This window comes from Balaenoptera borealis (assembly GCF_965194805.1).
Source record: "Balaenoptera borealis genome assembly, chromosome: 11".
NCBI lineage: Eukaryota > Metazoa > Chordata > Mammalia > Artiodactyla > Balaenopteridae > Balaenoptera > Balaenoptera borealis.
This window is the reverse complement of record NC_138868.1, coordinates 106723508-106737055: the sequence shown is the minus strand read 5'-3', so window position 1 is coordinate 106737055 and position 13548 is coordinate 106723508. Positions and strand designations below refer to the sequence as shown.

The 13548-nt window shown below is 46.7% G+C and overlaps 1 protein-coding gene across 6 annotated transcripts in view; it reads left to right on the top strand.

Moving 5' to 3' along the window:
* Nucleotides 1-7123, top strand: part of ETS1 (ETS proto-oncogene 1, transcription factor) — a 128918-nt gene extending 121795 nt beyond the window's left edge. For all 6 annotated transcript variants that reach the window (XM_082340959.1, XM_082340962.1, XM_082340958.1 and 3 more), the window contains 2 exons: nucleotides 2016-2134; nucleotides 3328-7123. In XM_082340959.1, coding sequence (XP_082197085.1) covers nucleotides 2016-2134; nucleotides 3328-3543 — 335 coding nt within the window. In that variant the 3' untranslated portion in view covers nucleotides 3544-7123. The remainder of the gene's footprint in view (nucleotides 1-2015; nucleotides 2135-3327) is intronic.
* Nucleotides 7124-13548: the final 6425 nt, after the last annotated feature.

Here is a 13548-nt window from a genome sequence, read left to right as displayed (position 1 = left end):
CTTCTTCAGGGAACCTGTTATGTCACAAGGGCTATTATAACTGCTTTTTTCTTATTATTTTGCCACCAAAAATTCCATAGCATTTCTTAATAGAAATCTCTTTTCTTACTCCTGTCCGTCCGGATGACTTCTTAGTGATTCCTCATAGGAAGTCACTTTAGGACATTACTCCAGGCAGAGGGTGGTAGCTGGTGACTATTCAACTGCTAAGAAACCTGCAAATGTGTCCAAGCTGTCCATGAAATTGTTTTTCAGCGAGGGGTAGAAACAGAGAAGGGTAAGGCTTTACCAGTGTAGTTCCTGGGACTGTTTCCTCAAACGTTAATATATTTTGTAGGCATTTGCTGAATCATTTAATTCTAGAATTTGTGTAAGGTATTTCTTGGCAGATGGGTTTCAAGTACTCAGAGTGAGGGTGAGGTAGAGATATTTCATTTTCCCTGCTGAGCTTGGGCTGTGCTGAGGAGGGACCACTAGGAAGCTGTCGCTATAGCAACTGCTTCCTTTGGCTGTTCCAGAGCTCAAAGGAAGCTCCCAAACCAGCTGCTGTTTTGCTCATAGGCGTCCATCAAGGTTACCCTGGTCCCTGGGAGTCAAGGCCCGGGCAGTAGGCCCACCATTTTCTAATTGTGCCTGGAGCAACATCACATCACTTTTCTGAGCACCTTTTTCTGCACCAGTAGAATGGAAACAGTCAGCCCAGTGTGCCTTGCCTATAAGGAGGGTAGAGAGTGGCTTGTAGGAGCAAGCAAAATGGTGCATGTGAACATGCCTTATAGACGTGTAAGACATAACGAAAGTTTGCCCTTAGAGGTCATAAAGGACGTTTCTTTTTTAGACTGAGAGGCAACGTAAAGCTTGTTTCCTATTGAATCTCAATTTACTTTGGATCAGACAAATTTGAAACTCAGGCTGAGGGTTAGAGTCTAAAAAAAGTCAAGTTTTCCTGTGTGAGTTAGAGCGTGCCAGGCTTTCTTCATCTACATGGACTGGGTCTTTCCTAGCCACACTGTGTCCAGATCGCTTCTGAGATGGTGTTACAAAGCACAGTGTAGACTTGTAACAAGCGTCATGGACTATTGAAGCCATATCTGTCTCTCTAGCTACACGCGTAAACTAGGTAGGAATCACAGGCAACATTGTCATTTCTGAGTAGAAAGCTGTCCTAGACGGAAATCTATGTAGCATAAAGCTTTTAGCATAAGGTAAATTGATAATCAGAGTATGTCAGGCCTTCTAGAACTAAGATCTTGGCGACGTTGATGACTAAGACAAGAGACGTGTGTGTGTGTGTGTGTGTGTGTGTGTGTGTATAAATTAGAGTATACCGAACCCATGGAGAATTTCTGAGACAGTCCTCACCTGACCTCTGAAGATTTCAAGTTAGTTCCTCCCAAAGTGCTTATCTTCCCTTTCTTGGTTTGGGTGCTTGCCGGTAGGTGGCCTGGGGGACGGGATGGTGGGAGAGAGGAATATTATGACCAAAAGAACATCTAACTTCTGTTCCCTTGTTAGATCACCCTAGGGTAGTGATCCTTCTCCCTCGAAAATCAGGGGCCAGAGGTTCCCTAATCTAGAGGGTGCTTATGGGCTTTGACTTCTGATTGGAACTGGCAAAGGCATTCCTTGGTTCCTACCTTGAGTACTTCGTAAGGCAAAAATAATGACTTCGTTTTTGAAGGCAAAAAAGATTATGCTGCCTTAGCATATCTCAGAGGAGCGATAGAGTGTTTTCTTTCTGGAGTTTGCTTAGCAATGAAAATGGACTGACCCTTAAGTCGATCCAAATAAGGCAATTGCTGTTCTGTCTTAAAGGCTGTTTTGGTAGGAATTCTTCACCTGTTCAGTCCGTTCAAGCTCCTAGCACCTCCTGTACCGCTTGTGCTCTGTGTTGCCTTCCTTTTCCCCTGGCTGATGGGCTGAGAGAGGAGGGGTCGGGAGTGCCCTGTGATGGGATTAGTTGCTGAGAGTGTGGAGCGTCTGGTGTAATGATTCACGATGGCTTGTGTCTCCAGGCAGTGGACCGATCCAGCTGTGGCAGTTTCTTCTGGAATTACTCACCGATAAATCCTGTCAGTCTTTTATCAGCTGGACAGGAGATGGCTGGGAATTCAAGCTTTCTGACCCAGATGAGGTAAGAAGGGAGTGACTTCAGAGTCTCGTGTTGAGGGAGGATGAGAGAGAGCTCTGGAGATGGGTTCTGTGGGGTTGATGACATTTTCTAGGGTTCAAATCCCAGCTCTGCCACCTGCTACTTGGGTGACCTCGTCTGAGCCTTAGTTTCATCATTTGGAAAATAGTGAAAATACCTACGTTGGCCATTTGTTTTCCAGGATTAATTGATATGATGCCCGTAAAGTGCCTGGCACCTAGTAGGTCCTTTGTAGACACGAGTTGCTTTCTCTGACTTTGCACCCTCCCTGGTCTTGTGACTCTGTGAATATGGAAGGGGTCTGACAATTTGAGAGGCCTTGGAAGATTCGTACAATTTGCACATTGTGTTTTCATTAACAAATGCTTTAGTGAGGGGAGGAGGAATAAATTGAGTTTGGGATTAACATATACACGCTACTATTTATAAAATAGGTAACCAACAGAGACCTACTGTATAGCACAGGCAACTCTACTCAATATTTTGTAATAACCTTTAAGGGAAAAGAATCTGAAAAAGAATATATATATATATGTTATACACATATATAAAAGTGAATCATTTTGCTGTACACCTGAAACTAACGCAACATTGTACTCAATTATACTTCAATACAAAAACAAAAACAAAACAAAAACGCTTGGCGAGTGGTTGCTCTGTGCCACGCCCAATTCTGAGGATAAAGAACAATGAACAAGAGAGACACCCTCTCTGTTCCGGCAGACGTGAGGAGCCCTGTGCCCGGCACAAAAAAAATGCTTCCTGTTGATGAAAGGCAGGTGTGATTGCAGCTCAACCGTCCATCCCTTGCATTAGATTTCATGCTTTCAAAGCAAGGACATTCTATTCATAATACAGGGTAAGAGGAGACACTACAGTGTTGCTTTTCTTTTTCTATTTTTTAATATCAGATGCTTTAACTCCATTCCCTAGAAGTTCAGGGTCACTGTGTTTTCATCAACTCAAAGAATCATCTTCACTGTCACGGTTGCCCAACCCTTGAGATTTGGAATTCAGAAAAGATTGGTCAGAGAAGTAACTTCTATGTACCTGAATCTCTGACCCTCTCTTGAACATCATGGGTCACCATGGACGGGTGCAGGCAAATAAACATGTATATTTGGATTATCCTGTAGATGTTTACCCCTCTTCCTTTTTTTAAAATTAAATTGCAGGTGGCCAGGAGATGGGGAAAAAGGAAAAACAAACCTAAGATGAATTATGAGAAACTGAGCCGTGGCCTTCGCTACTATTATGACAAAAACATCATTCACAAGACGGCGGGTAAACGCTATGTGTACCGTTTTGTGTGTGACCTGCAGAGCCTCCTGGGGTACACGCCCGAGGAGCTCCACGCCATGCTGGACGTCAAGCCCGACGCTGATGAGTGATGGACACCGAGGGGCCGGAGAAACTCTGCTGAGACATTTCAAAGAACAACCACGTTGGTCGGACTCTTAATTTTTAATTGTTATTCTATTTTTAATTTTCCAGAACTCATTTTTTTACATTCAGGGGTGGGAGCTAAGTAAGCTGCAGCTATAATCAATTGTGCGCCGTTGGAGGAGGAGAACCAGGACTTGTGGGGTGGGTGGGACAGGAAATTCTTGAGCGGATTTTCAGGAGAGAGACAAGGGCCTTCTTAGAAGCTTGAAGGATCTGGCTTAAGGGAGGAAGAAACAAACGTGTCCAATCATTTTTTAAAAAATCATCCATAAAAAAAAATGTGTCTTGAGTTACGGACCTATTAGCAAAAGAAATTGATGCATCAGGAGTCATGAGACTAATAAAAGGCAATTAATTTCCTTTTGTTGTTAGGTCTGGGAGGGTGAAAAAGAGGGAGGTGGGGTAAAGCCTTTTTTGGGGGGATGCACTAAAAACCAAGGACTATTTACCTTTTATTCTACTTTCCAAACAAAGATGGACTTCAGTGGGGAGGGACCAAAACTGTTTTTGTGTTAAAATTTATTCTATTAAATTTTGTGCCAGTATTTTTTTTTTTTTCTTAAAAATCGTCTTAAGCTCTAAAGTGGTCTCAGTATTGCTGTACCATGCAATTTTGTTTTTATTTGCTGGCTGAGGATTCTGTCACAGTGAAAGGAAACTGTTTATATAGACCCCACTGGAAAGACAAAGCGCTGTCACTGAGATCAGGGATCCCAAATTCATGTGACTGATGTATGGGGGAAGAAATAGGGCTGATTTGGGTACAAGGGAACTGTGCATGTGAATTTCACCTATAATTTTTAAAAATTGTGATCACACCCCTCTACTTACTTGTCATTAGTGGATTCTCAGAGTTTGGACTTAACGTTGAGCTAAGCATTAAGTCTTCGAACTGAATGTATTTTGCAGCCCTGGTTTTGGACCACAGTAAATGTAGGAGCACTGTAGAAGTCATGGAAAGGGGATTGAAGGGGGAAGATTGACCTGGTTCTTTACTGGTTTTAGGCCTGTAACGTACGTGACTTGGAATAAAATCTGTATGCGTGGGCATTACCCCTCAGGCCTTAAGAAATAAGTCCTGAATGCATGTCATTCCCAACTAACACTCTGTACTTTCTCCTTTGTGTATTATTTTCCCAGCATCCCACATTTATTGCTTTCCCCCACTCTGTTGTTCAGTAGAGAGAGATGTACAGCTTTCTGATGGGTGAGTGAAAGAGTAACTACAGACATGACATGAGTTGGAGAGCGTCTGATAAAGCCATTTAGATGTCCTGAGTTTTAGGAGCCGTGGAAATGAAGGGAGCCTATGAATAAAATGGGGCTTGGCTGTCTTTGGGAGAAGTGCAAGGCTTTCCTTTGAAGAGTTTAAGGCAGCTGAGTCGGGTGTCAGGTGAGACTGGGTGGGCAGGCAAGGTGCATAGGGCAGATGCGATGAGGGCCCCGTGCTTTGGATCCGTTATTCTGGCACAGGGTAAGTGAAGGTTAGTAATTGCAGAGGAAGACTTGAAGGCATAGGAACTATTAGGAGAGGAGCTAGGGTGTAGGAATAAGGTGGTCCATGGGATTCAAATCTATTTTTAGTTCTCCCAAAGTTGAACTACAAACATAATCAACTGTGGTGTTGTAAAGGGTCATCTGAAAATGGAGTTTGGGGAGGGTGGACCAACATCTGACCACTGAGGAAAAGTGCCTCATACAACTAGGATCCCCCCCTTCCCCGGCTATACAGGTGCCTGATTCAAAGGAAGGTGACAGAGGGATGGCTTTTCGGGCTTCAGTGAGGAAGAGGAAGAGACATTTAGGACGGGCTCCAGCTGAGAAACTGGAAGTACTAACTACCTTCTAGCGTAGCTTCAAGAAAGTGGATTGTTTTCTCCCAGGTCCTCTTGCAGACCCCGAATTATCAGGAACTTAGCTCTGTGATTCACGCGTTTCCTCATGCTGAGAAATCGGAGCGTCTGCTTGGAAAGCAAAGGCTGAATTTAGCCCAGCTGTGTATTTTGATCTTCTTCCGGATGCAGGTGCCTTAATGAAGCTCTCGAAATATTTTAGGAGCTGCTCAGGGAGTGTTAGGCAGAACTGTTTGGACTACATTGTTTTCTCTTAGATTATGTGATCTTTGTTGGGCACTGGCAAAGATGTGTGTGCGCCCGCGTGTGTGTGCATGCGTTCGTGTGTGTGTGTGCGCGCGTGTGTTTGCAGACATGCAAAACTGCAGCTGAGATAATCCCGGGGCTTTCTTGTGAAGTCTTTCCACATTTCAGTGGTGGGTGAGAGTAGGACCAAGGCCGGGCATCGGTCACTGTTTGTTTGCCGCCAGGCATAAAATCACTTTCTCAACTCATCAACAACCTCTCCTTGCAAACTGATGCTGAGAATTCCCCTGTGTGAGTCCTGCCGTAGTTCCCTCGCAGATAAGACGTAAGCAAGTACTGCCTCATGCTCTTCAGCTGCTTGTTTGCTCAGATGCCCTTTCTCTCTCAGTGCACCGTCTTCACTATTTGTAGATAGTGTATGAGTTCAGACAGCTTTGTCGATCTGGCCAGATGCTTTTTTCTCCTTCTGTCCAAAGGCCAGAGACCATCCCAGGAAGAGTGGTGGGTGGTTTATACACTGGAAATGTAGCAGAATTGTTGGAGTTCTGCTTTAAAAAAAAAAAAACAAACACATGTTAACTTCAGAGGAAGGATGGGCAAATCTGGTTGAGCTGGGTGAAACTCTTATTTTCCTGGAGATGCCTTAACCTGTGTTGGTTTTGGCTGTAGGGTTCAGGGTCACTTTTGTTCCCTTCTGCATTCAGGGGAGGGACTTCCCTACGCAGAGCCCTGGTTTTGTGGCTTTGGGGATTGGAGGTAGCATTCAAAGATCAGATATGCTTTTCCTCACTTTGGAGACGAACACTCTGGGTTTTAGAGCATTAACCTGCCTAATCTTCACGGTGAAAATGACACCTTCTCTATTCTAGTCATGCTGTGCATGCCGCTTTCTCTGTTGGGGTCTATATAAATGCGTTGAACTCTTATCTACATTCCAAAGAAGTTTCGAGAAACCATAAATATATGTATACATATACATATATAAAATATATATATATTAAAAGGAAATTATCTCTATCAGGAATACTGCCTCAGTTATTGAACTTTTTTTAGAATACTTTTTTTTTAAGCTCGGAAGTATAGGGGTGAAAAAGATGTTATATTGTGTTTGACTATTTTCCAACTTGTATTTTCATATAATTTATATTTTTTAAAAGCTGAAAATTTAAAAGCAAGATGAAAAAAAGGAAAAGCAGGTGCTTTTTACAAATCAGAACTGAGGTAGCTTAGAGATGTAGCGATGTAAGTTTCTATGTGTTTTTTTTTTAAATGCAAAAAAATTTCTTATGGGGGAGTTTTTTGTTTGTTTATTTTAGTAGCTGATGCTGGCACATCATTTTGCTGGAGAATTTTTTATATACTGTAGCCTGATTTCATATTGTATTTTAAACTGTGTGAGATTAAAAGCAAAGAAATTCATTCATAATGATGTGGGTTTGGCTTCAGTCTTTCCTGTCTGGTTCATGCGTGAAAGCAGGACAGGTTAACCAACCAGAGGCAAGCACAGGAGGGAACGCAACTCCGTCTTGCTGATCTCACTTGCTCTACACCATTTCAGATAAAGATTTCCTAACAAAGTGAGAACTATCATAGGAATAGGGGGAAGTGTAATGTGACATCCCAATTAGAAATAGGTGGTATCATCCTTTGTGGAATGTCCCCGGCCTCATCATACCGCATTTTGATCGTGTCTGGAGGACTAAGAGGCACATGAAGAAAATTTTTAATGACTCAACAGATAAACATTTGATTTCAACTAGGTAAAGTTTCCGATATTAACACAGGAGGTTGAACATCTTTGGTCCATGCTCAGGAACAGCATTCTTCTCCCTCCTTCTGACATTCATTTTGTCCTGAGCCAATGTGGACCCATCCCATCCATCTCCTTGGCCCCAACTCTTTCCCTGGGGCTGAACACTGGGAATGATAATATCCGTCCGAGCCCCCAGCAGCCAATGTCATCAATCCGATCGTATTTATAGGTGCTTTGGGGAGGAGGGTTTAGGAATACATCCTGCGTGGTGCTTTTCTCTTGTTGTTGGAACTGTGGAAGGTGTATGTCTTTAAATTAACACCAGCATTTGCAACACAAATCCCAACTCACAGCTGGAAAGAGAATTTGTGCTGAATTGTTCACAAAGAGAGCTCTGTTTTTGGAAGATCGGTTTCTTCAGGCCTGGAGCTTGAGGTTTGCTGAGTGCACGTTAAACACCGACTGTGTGGTCCAGTGGTCAGGGAGCCAGCCTGGCCGCAAGGAGGGCTCGGGTCTACAGCCCAGTCAAGCCACCGCCGCTCACTGGGGCACTGTGGAGAGACGGCTGGAGGTCCTTACATTTTTCAGTCTTCAGCTGCCAACCTGGGCAAAGCCACAACTCCGGAGCCAACCCGAGGCCACATCTAAGCTCTTCTCCCCCAGAATCCACAGAACACAGAGAATAGGTTTCTGCCTCAGTCTAGGATTTGGTCAGAGAACTTTCCTTCAGTGACAAGTTGCTGTTTATTCCCCCAAAGTATGTGATTTCATGCTGACCAGGTTAAAAGATACAAGATACACTGGAACAAAAACAGCTTAGGTCTCTGTTTCTCAAACTAGGAGCTAGAGTTTAGCTGGGGAACTCTCAGACACCTGGGCTTTGGTGCTCTCTCTTAATGACACTGCTGGGACCACCGTATTGAAGTTGGGGTTGTAGAGAGACAGTATCTTCTAAAACTCCCTCCACATTTGGGGGAACGGGATAAGGTGAGAAGGAGATTCAGGGAAAAGAGGAATCATTCAAAAGAAGCTGGTGGTCAAAAATCTACAGATTTTGACAGGCTTTTGGGCGGTTGTAGGGTAAAGTAATTGCCCAAGCCTAGTCTGGCTCCAGACTGCTATGGCTTTGGAGCAAGCTGTAGTGCCCATGCTAAAAATAAATTAATAAGTCATGACCAAAAATTGACCAAAAAGAGCTTACCTGTATAATGAAGTATAACTATTTTAACCTGAAAAAGGAAGAGGATTGTGCTTTGTACTCTGAGTGAAACAAGCCAGGCAGTGGAGACTACAGGGTACACACAGGTTGGCTGAGGACTGAGTCTGTGCTTCAGAGATGTTCAGTGTGTCCTTCACAGTGTTGGGACTCACTTCTGTGACCAGGGACTCACTTCTGGGATTCACGGTGCCCGGCACTACGGCCATGGGGTGGTCTTGGAATCCTGTCCTTCCTGTAAAGCAAACACCCATGGACGCTGAGTGGAGGCCGCCCCCTTCGAGATGCGCGTGAATCTCCTGTTTTGTCTCCAGTGGCTCAGCCCCACACATTTACATCCTTGCCTCATTGCTGTAGAATGTGAGTTTGTCAACCCCCTGAAGGTATCCCTCCACCTCCCATGTTTACTTGGCATGAAACTTACTTTATTCTGGAAACCAGCAGTGGAAGAGAGCACAAGAGGTCATCGGGTTCATCAGAACCATCTGACTTCTAAACCCTTGTTGTCTCCATGACGCCATGTGGCCACCCAAGAGCTCTGAAAGGTCCCCTTTGATGATGCTGGCTGATGGCTCACCTTCCATGGAAGCCGCAGCCCTGGTTACTACGAGGGTTGCTTCATACACCGAGTGTGGAACAAGGACAGTCTTCTTTCAGTAAGGAAGCTTTTCCACTCCCACAGCCCTTTCCACCCTCTGCTTCTCCCCAGCGCCGCTCTGGGTGGTGGTTTGTGGTGCAACTTCAGTTGTACAGAGGCCTTTCTCTAGCTCAGATGTAGGGCTGCTTGACCCTCCGAGGGCCAGCCTGTGCCCTTTGATGGGCTTACCACTCAGCACACAGCTGGGTGTCCGCTGCTGTTCGGGATTCCTCCCAGTTGCAGGAATCCTCTCCAAAGAACCACAAATATCAGAAGAGAAAAGTGCTTTCTCGGCTCCTCTTGCCATGAGGCAGGGATTTAAGAAAGTCTGATAAAAGCAGGTGTTGATTGACCAGTGAAAATTTTAAAAGGCTTGAAATTGAGGGGAAAAATATCCCATTTATTGGGAATTGAGAACTTCAGATTAGCTGGGGACGGTGGCCCCGGCCTCTCCGCCCCTCGGTCATTGCCATTTCCTGTTTTATTGAATGTCCCAATCCCTTTCGTTTTTTTTCCATTTTCCTGGAAAATATTTCCATCCTGGGAAAGCCAGTTTCATTCGATTGCCTGGGGTACCTCAATGTGCTGATGCCCAAGGTAATGACAGTGATGGCCACCTGCCCGGAGCAGCGCTGGGGGCTCAACAGTGGCCGCTCTCAGCACCTGCTGGGCAATCCCCAAAGCCCTGGTGAGTTGCTAATCCTGCGCCTAACCTCTTATCCCGCCATCCAGGCTCTAGTGGGCTCTCAGCCGTAGCGTCTTCCAGAGCTTTGATGTCAGGCTGGCTCTGGTCTCTCCGTACGATAGCACGTGGTGGAGCAAGGAGGTTTCCAGCAGCCACTTGTGAGAGCTACCGGGGCTCAAGAGAATGCCACCACCTTCTCCCAGCCCATTCCACACTGTCAGCTCAAGATGCCGGCCCTGGGCAGGAACAGGCTAGTTTTAACCTTTGTACAGGCAAATCCTGAAATTTCAGTCTTGACTCTAATGCCCTTTCTTCTCAGCCCCAAACTGCTTCCTCTACTCATTAAATCTCATCCACTTTCCAGGCAAAACATCTTGGCATAAAATTGATTCAGAATTGATCATGACAGTAATTTCTATTAGTTCTGATGGATTCCAACAGTCTGCTAAATGCCAATGTTCAGGTTGGATCCTGGGAGGGTGGAAGGCTTATATATCACTGAAATCATTCCTTTGATGTGCACCTCAGCTCTCTGGGGCCAGTATCTTGTGCTTTCTCATCCCGAGTCTCCTCAGGGTGCACCGTGGGGAGTGGCTGCAGTCTGATGGCTGCTAGATGGCAGGTATTCTTTCCTCCCTGAGTTCCCTCAGGGCTCACCAGCTCACCTAGGCTGTGGCCGCAATGGCTGATGACTGCCACATCCTTTGTTTACTGACCTGGCAGGAAATATTCCATTTCTCAGTCTGGAAGTTGTTCTGTGGAAACAGCACAGGGTGCGACGGAGTCGTGGTGACAGTTGAGGAGGGGAGAATGGAGAGGAGATCATTCAGGGCCTTGTGAGCCAGGTGAGAGTAAGGTGGGACCCTGAGGATCTTCCCACAGGCTAAGTCACATGACCCGATCTGTGCCTAGAAGGATTATTCTGCCTGTAGAGCAAGAACAGATCAGAGGGGACAAGGATGGAGGAAGAGAGAGCAGCTGGAAAACGATTTCATCTGTTGGGAAGAGAAGCCTGCCGGAGTGTCAGCCGGGAGCTGATGAGCAAGGTCCTCAGGGGATGGAGCCCCTGGGACTGGGTGGGTGGCTGGCGTGGGTGGGTGGCGGGGAGGCTGCTGTGCGAGCCCTGGGATGCGGGTGGTACCCGAGGATGACTATTACAGTCCTTGTGCTCGGCCACCACATCCCCAGTGCATGCATGTTAGATCCGGAAAGAACTTTAGAGGTAAACCCAGTCCCCTCATGGTGTAGATGAAGGGGGTTTAGGTTACTTGTCTGAGGTCCCATAGCTAACTGGTGACAGAGGCACAATTAGGTCTTAGCTCTGCTGACTCCAAGGCCAATCCTAGGTATCCAGTGAAGGTTGAGGGCTCGTCCCTCCAACACAGGCAAGAAAGAGTCCACCTCTTCCTTTCCTCCCTCCCTCCCTCCCTTCCTTCTTTCCTTCCTACCCTCCCTTCCTTCTGAGAACCAGAGCTATTTAGCTTACAGATGGGTGTGACAGGCCTCCCCGTGGGATGACATAGGCTGTCTCCCCTCATCAGGGTGCTGATCTCCATGGACCCCAGGGCACCCGCCTCCACCCCAGGCTGGAATTGAAGAGAAAGAGGAGGTGTTGGTTTCTCTGCTCCAGTGGTCCCTCCTCCGCCCGCTGGGAGCTGTCTCAGCCCCCCTTGCTTCGCGATCGCTGAGCATTATTCCCAGAATCCCGTTTGGCGCGGGAGAAAGAGCAGGGGTCTGACCAGCTCTGTGACAGCTTCCCTTCACTACCCGGCCATCTTACCATCTCTGTATCTTGGTCTCACACCGCTTCTCTGAGACTGACAGCTCCTGCTTTTTTTTTTTAAAATCTCTCTATTATGCCAGTTCTTGGTAACTCCTCCTCTTTTTCTCACCCATTCCCTTTATTCTCCACCTGAGTTTCCTCTCTTTGTCTCTCATCTTATATATCTAGAGAGGAAATGTCATAGGCTGCAGAGAAAAGGCAGTGACTTTTTTAAGAGTAGGAACTCTGATGCTAAACTGCATGGCTTTAAGTCCTAGCCCTGCTGCTTTGGGGCTGTGTGACTTTGGGCAGGTTAATGAACCTCTCTGTGTCTCGATTTCTTCATCCCTGAAATAAGGATAATAGTACCAACGGCACAGGATTGGTATGGTGATTGCCATTTAATATATGCTGACGCTTGACACATAGTAAGTGTTATATAAAGGGACCCAGTAGTAAATGAGAAACTACAGCTCGAGAAAGCCTTTTTCTCCCTTTTGGGAGAACGGTTTTCTCCCCTGGATTCCTGGGACAAGGAAAAGACTTCGGCATTCAGGGTAAGGGCCCTGAAGGGGCTGTCTGCAGAGTCGGGTGTGTCTGCTCTGCCCTCCCAGGCCTCAGGACGGAAGGTTCTAGTGCCAAGGTTCCCCTGCCTGGCGCGGCCAGCTTGCTGTCGCAGCTGTAGGTGGGCAGAGCACTGGCTCCGGGCTTGGAAAGGCGGACGCTGTTCTGGCCAGCTCCAGGACTCAGCGTTTTCCACTACTCTTCTCTCTGTTTGTGTTCCTCTGTGGGCTCCCCCCGCCCAGCAGGGGCTTCTGAATGACGTCCAACAGCAACGCTGGGCCGGCTCCAAGCCCTCGCCGTCTCCTCCCGTCGGCAGGCGGAGGACCCCGGGCCTGGTGGCCCCTGCACAGGGTCTCTCGCTCACAAAGTGCCATTGTATGGGGTGGTCTGCGGGAGACAAATGATTTTGAAATTTCAAAATCAACGGCAAGTTATTTTTATCCACGGAAGGGCTGAAATGCCTTTATTTTCCATCTTGGAAAACAAACCTTAAGGGATCACTGTGCTGCAGAGAGCATCTCCATTTGCCCTGGGATTCAAGCACTTGCCAGGGAGGCTTTTGAAAGAGCGGGGCTCAGAAAGGATGAAATCGAGAACACCAGGCTGTCGGGGCCCATGTGACCCTCCCAGGATGGGGGTCTGCTGGGCTTGGCCCAAGACCTATGGCTGGTGGGGCCTCCAAGCCCTCGAGCTTTGCTCCTGCCGATGCTTGAGCACTGACGTTTCTCCTCCTCCTTGTGCCCACACCCCACCGACCCGCCCAGCTCTTCACAGGCTGCTTCTCTCGCCCAGGCCCTCAGCCTTCAGTGAGGGGCAACTCAGGACTATCATGTCCACTACTTCCGGAGCAGGGGTCTCGTGGGGGAGTGCACACTCCAGGAATGGCACAGAATAAGGCATGGACTATGGGAGGACTTTGATTCCTATTTATTTTCACTCTGAAAATGGGAGACGCACTTTTATCTACTACTAAGGAATATGCCTATCCACCTCGGTGCCTTTGGTCAGCCTCCTTTGGCTTCTCTGCAGGCACTCAAAGCTCTGCAGGCCAAGGTGGGATCATGCAACATAGAAGGGGGTCTACACTGCTGCCCCTGTTTCAGCAAATTATGGTGTTTTAAGGTTTACGTGTACGCAACGAGTAGATTTACAACCCAGAATGTCTAATTTTAACCAAACGATCCTCACAAAATGGACAAGGGGCTTAAAATGTTTCCTGCGATGAAACTGGATT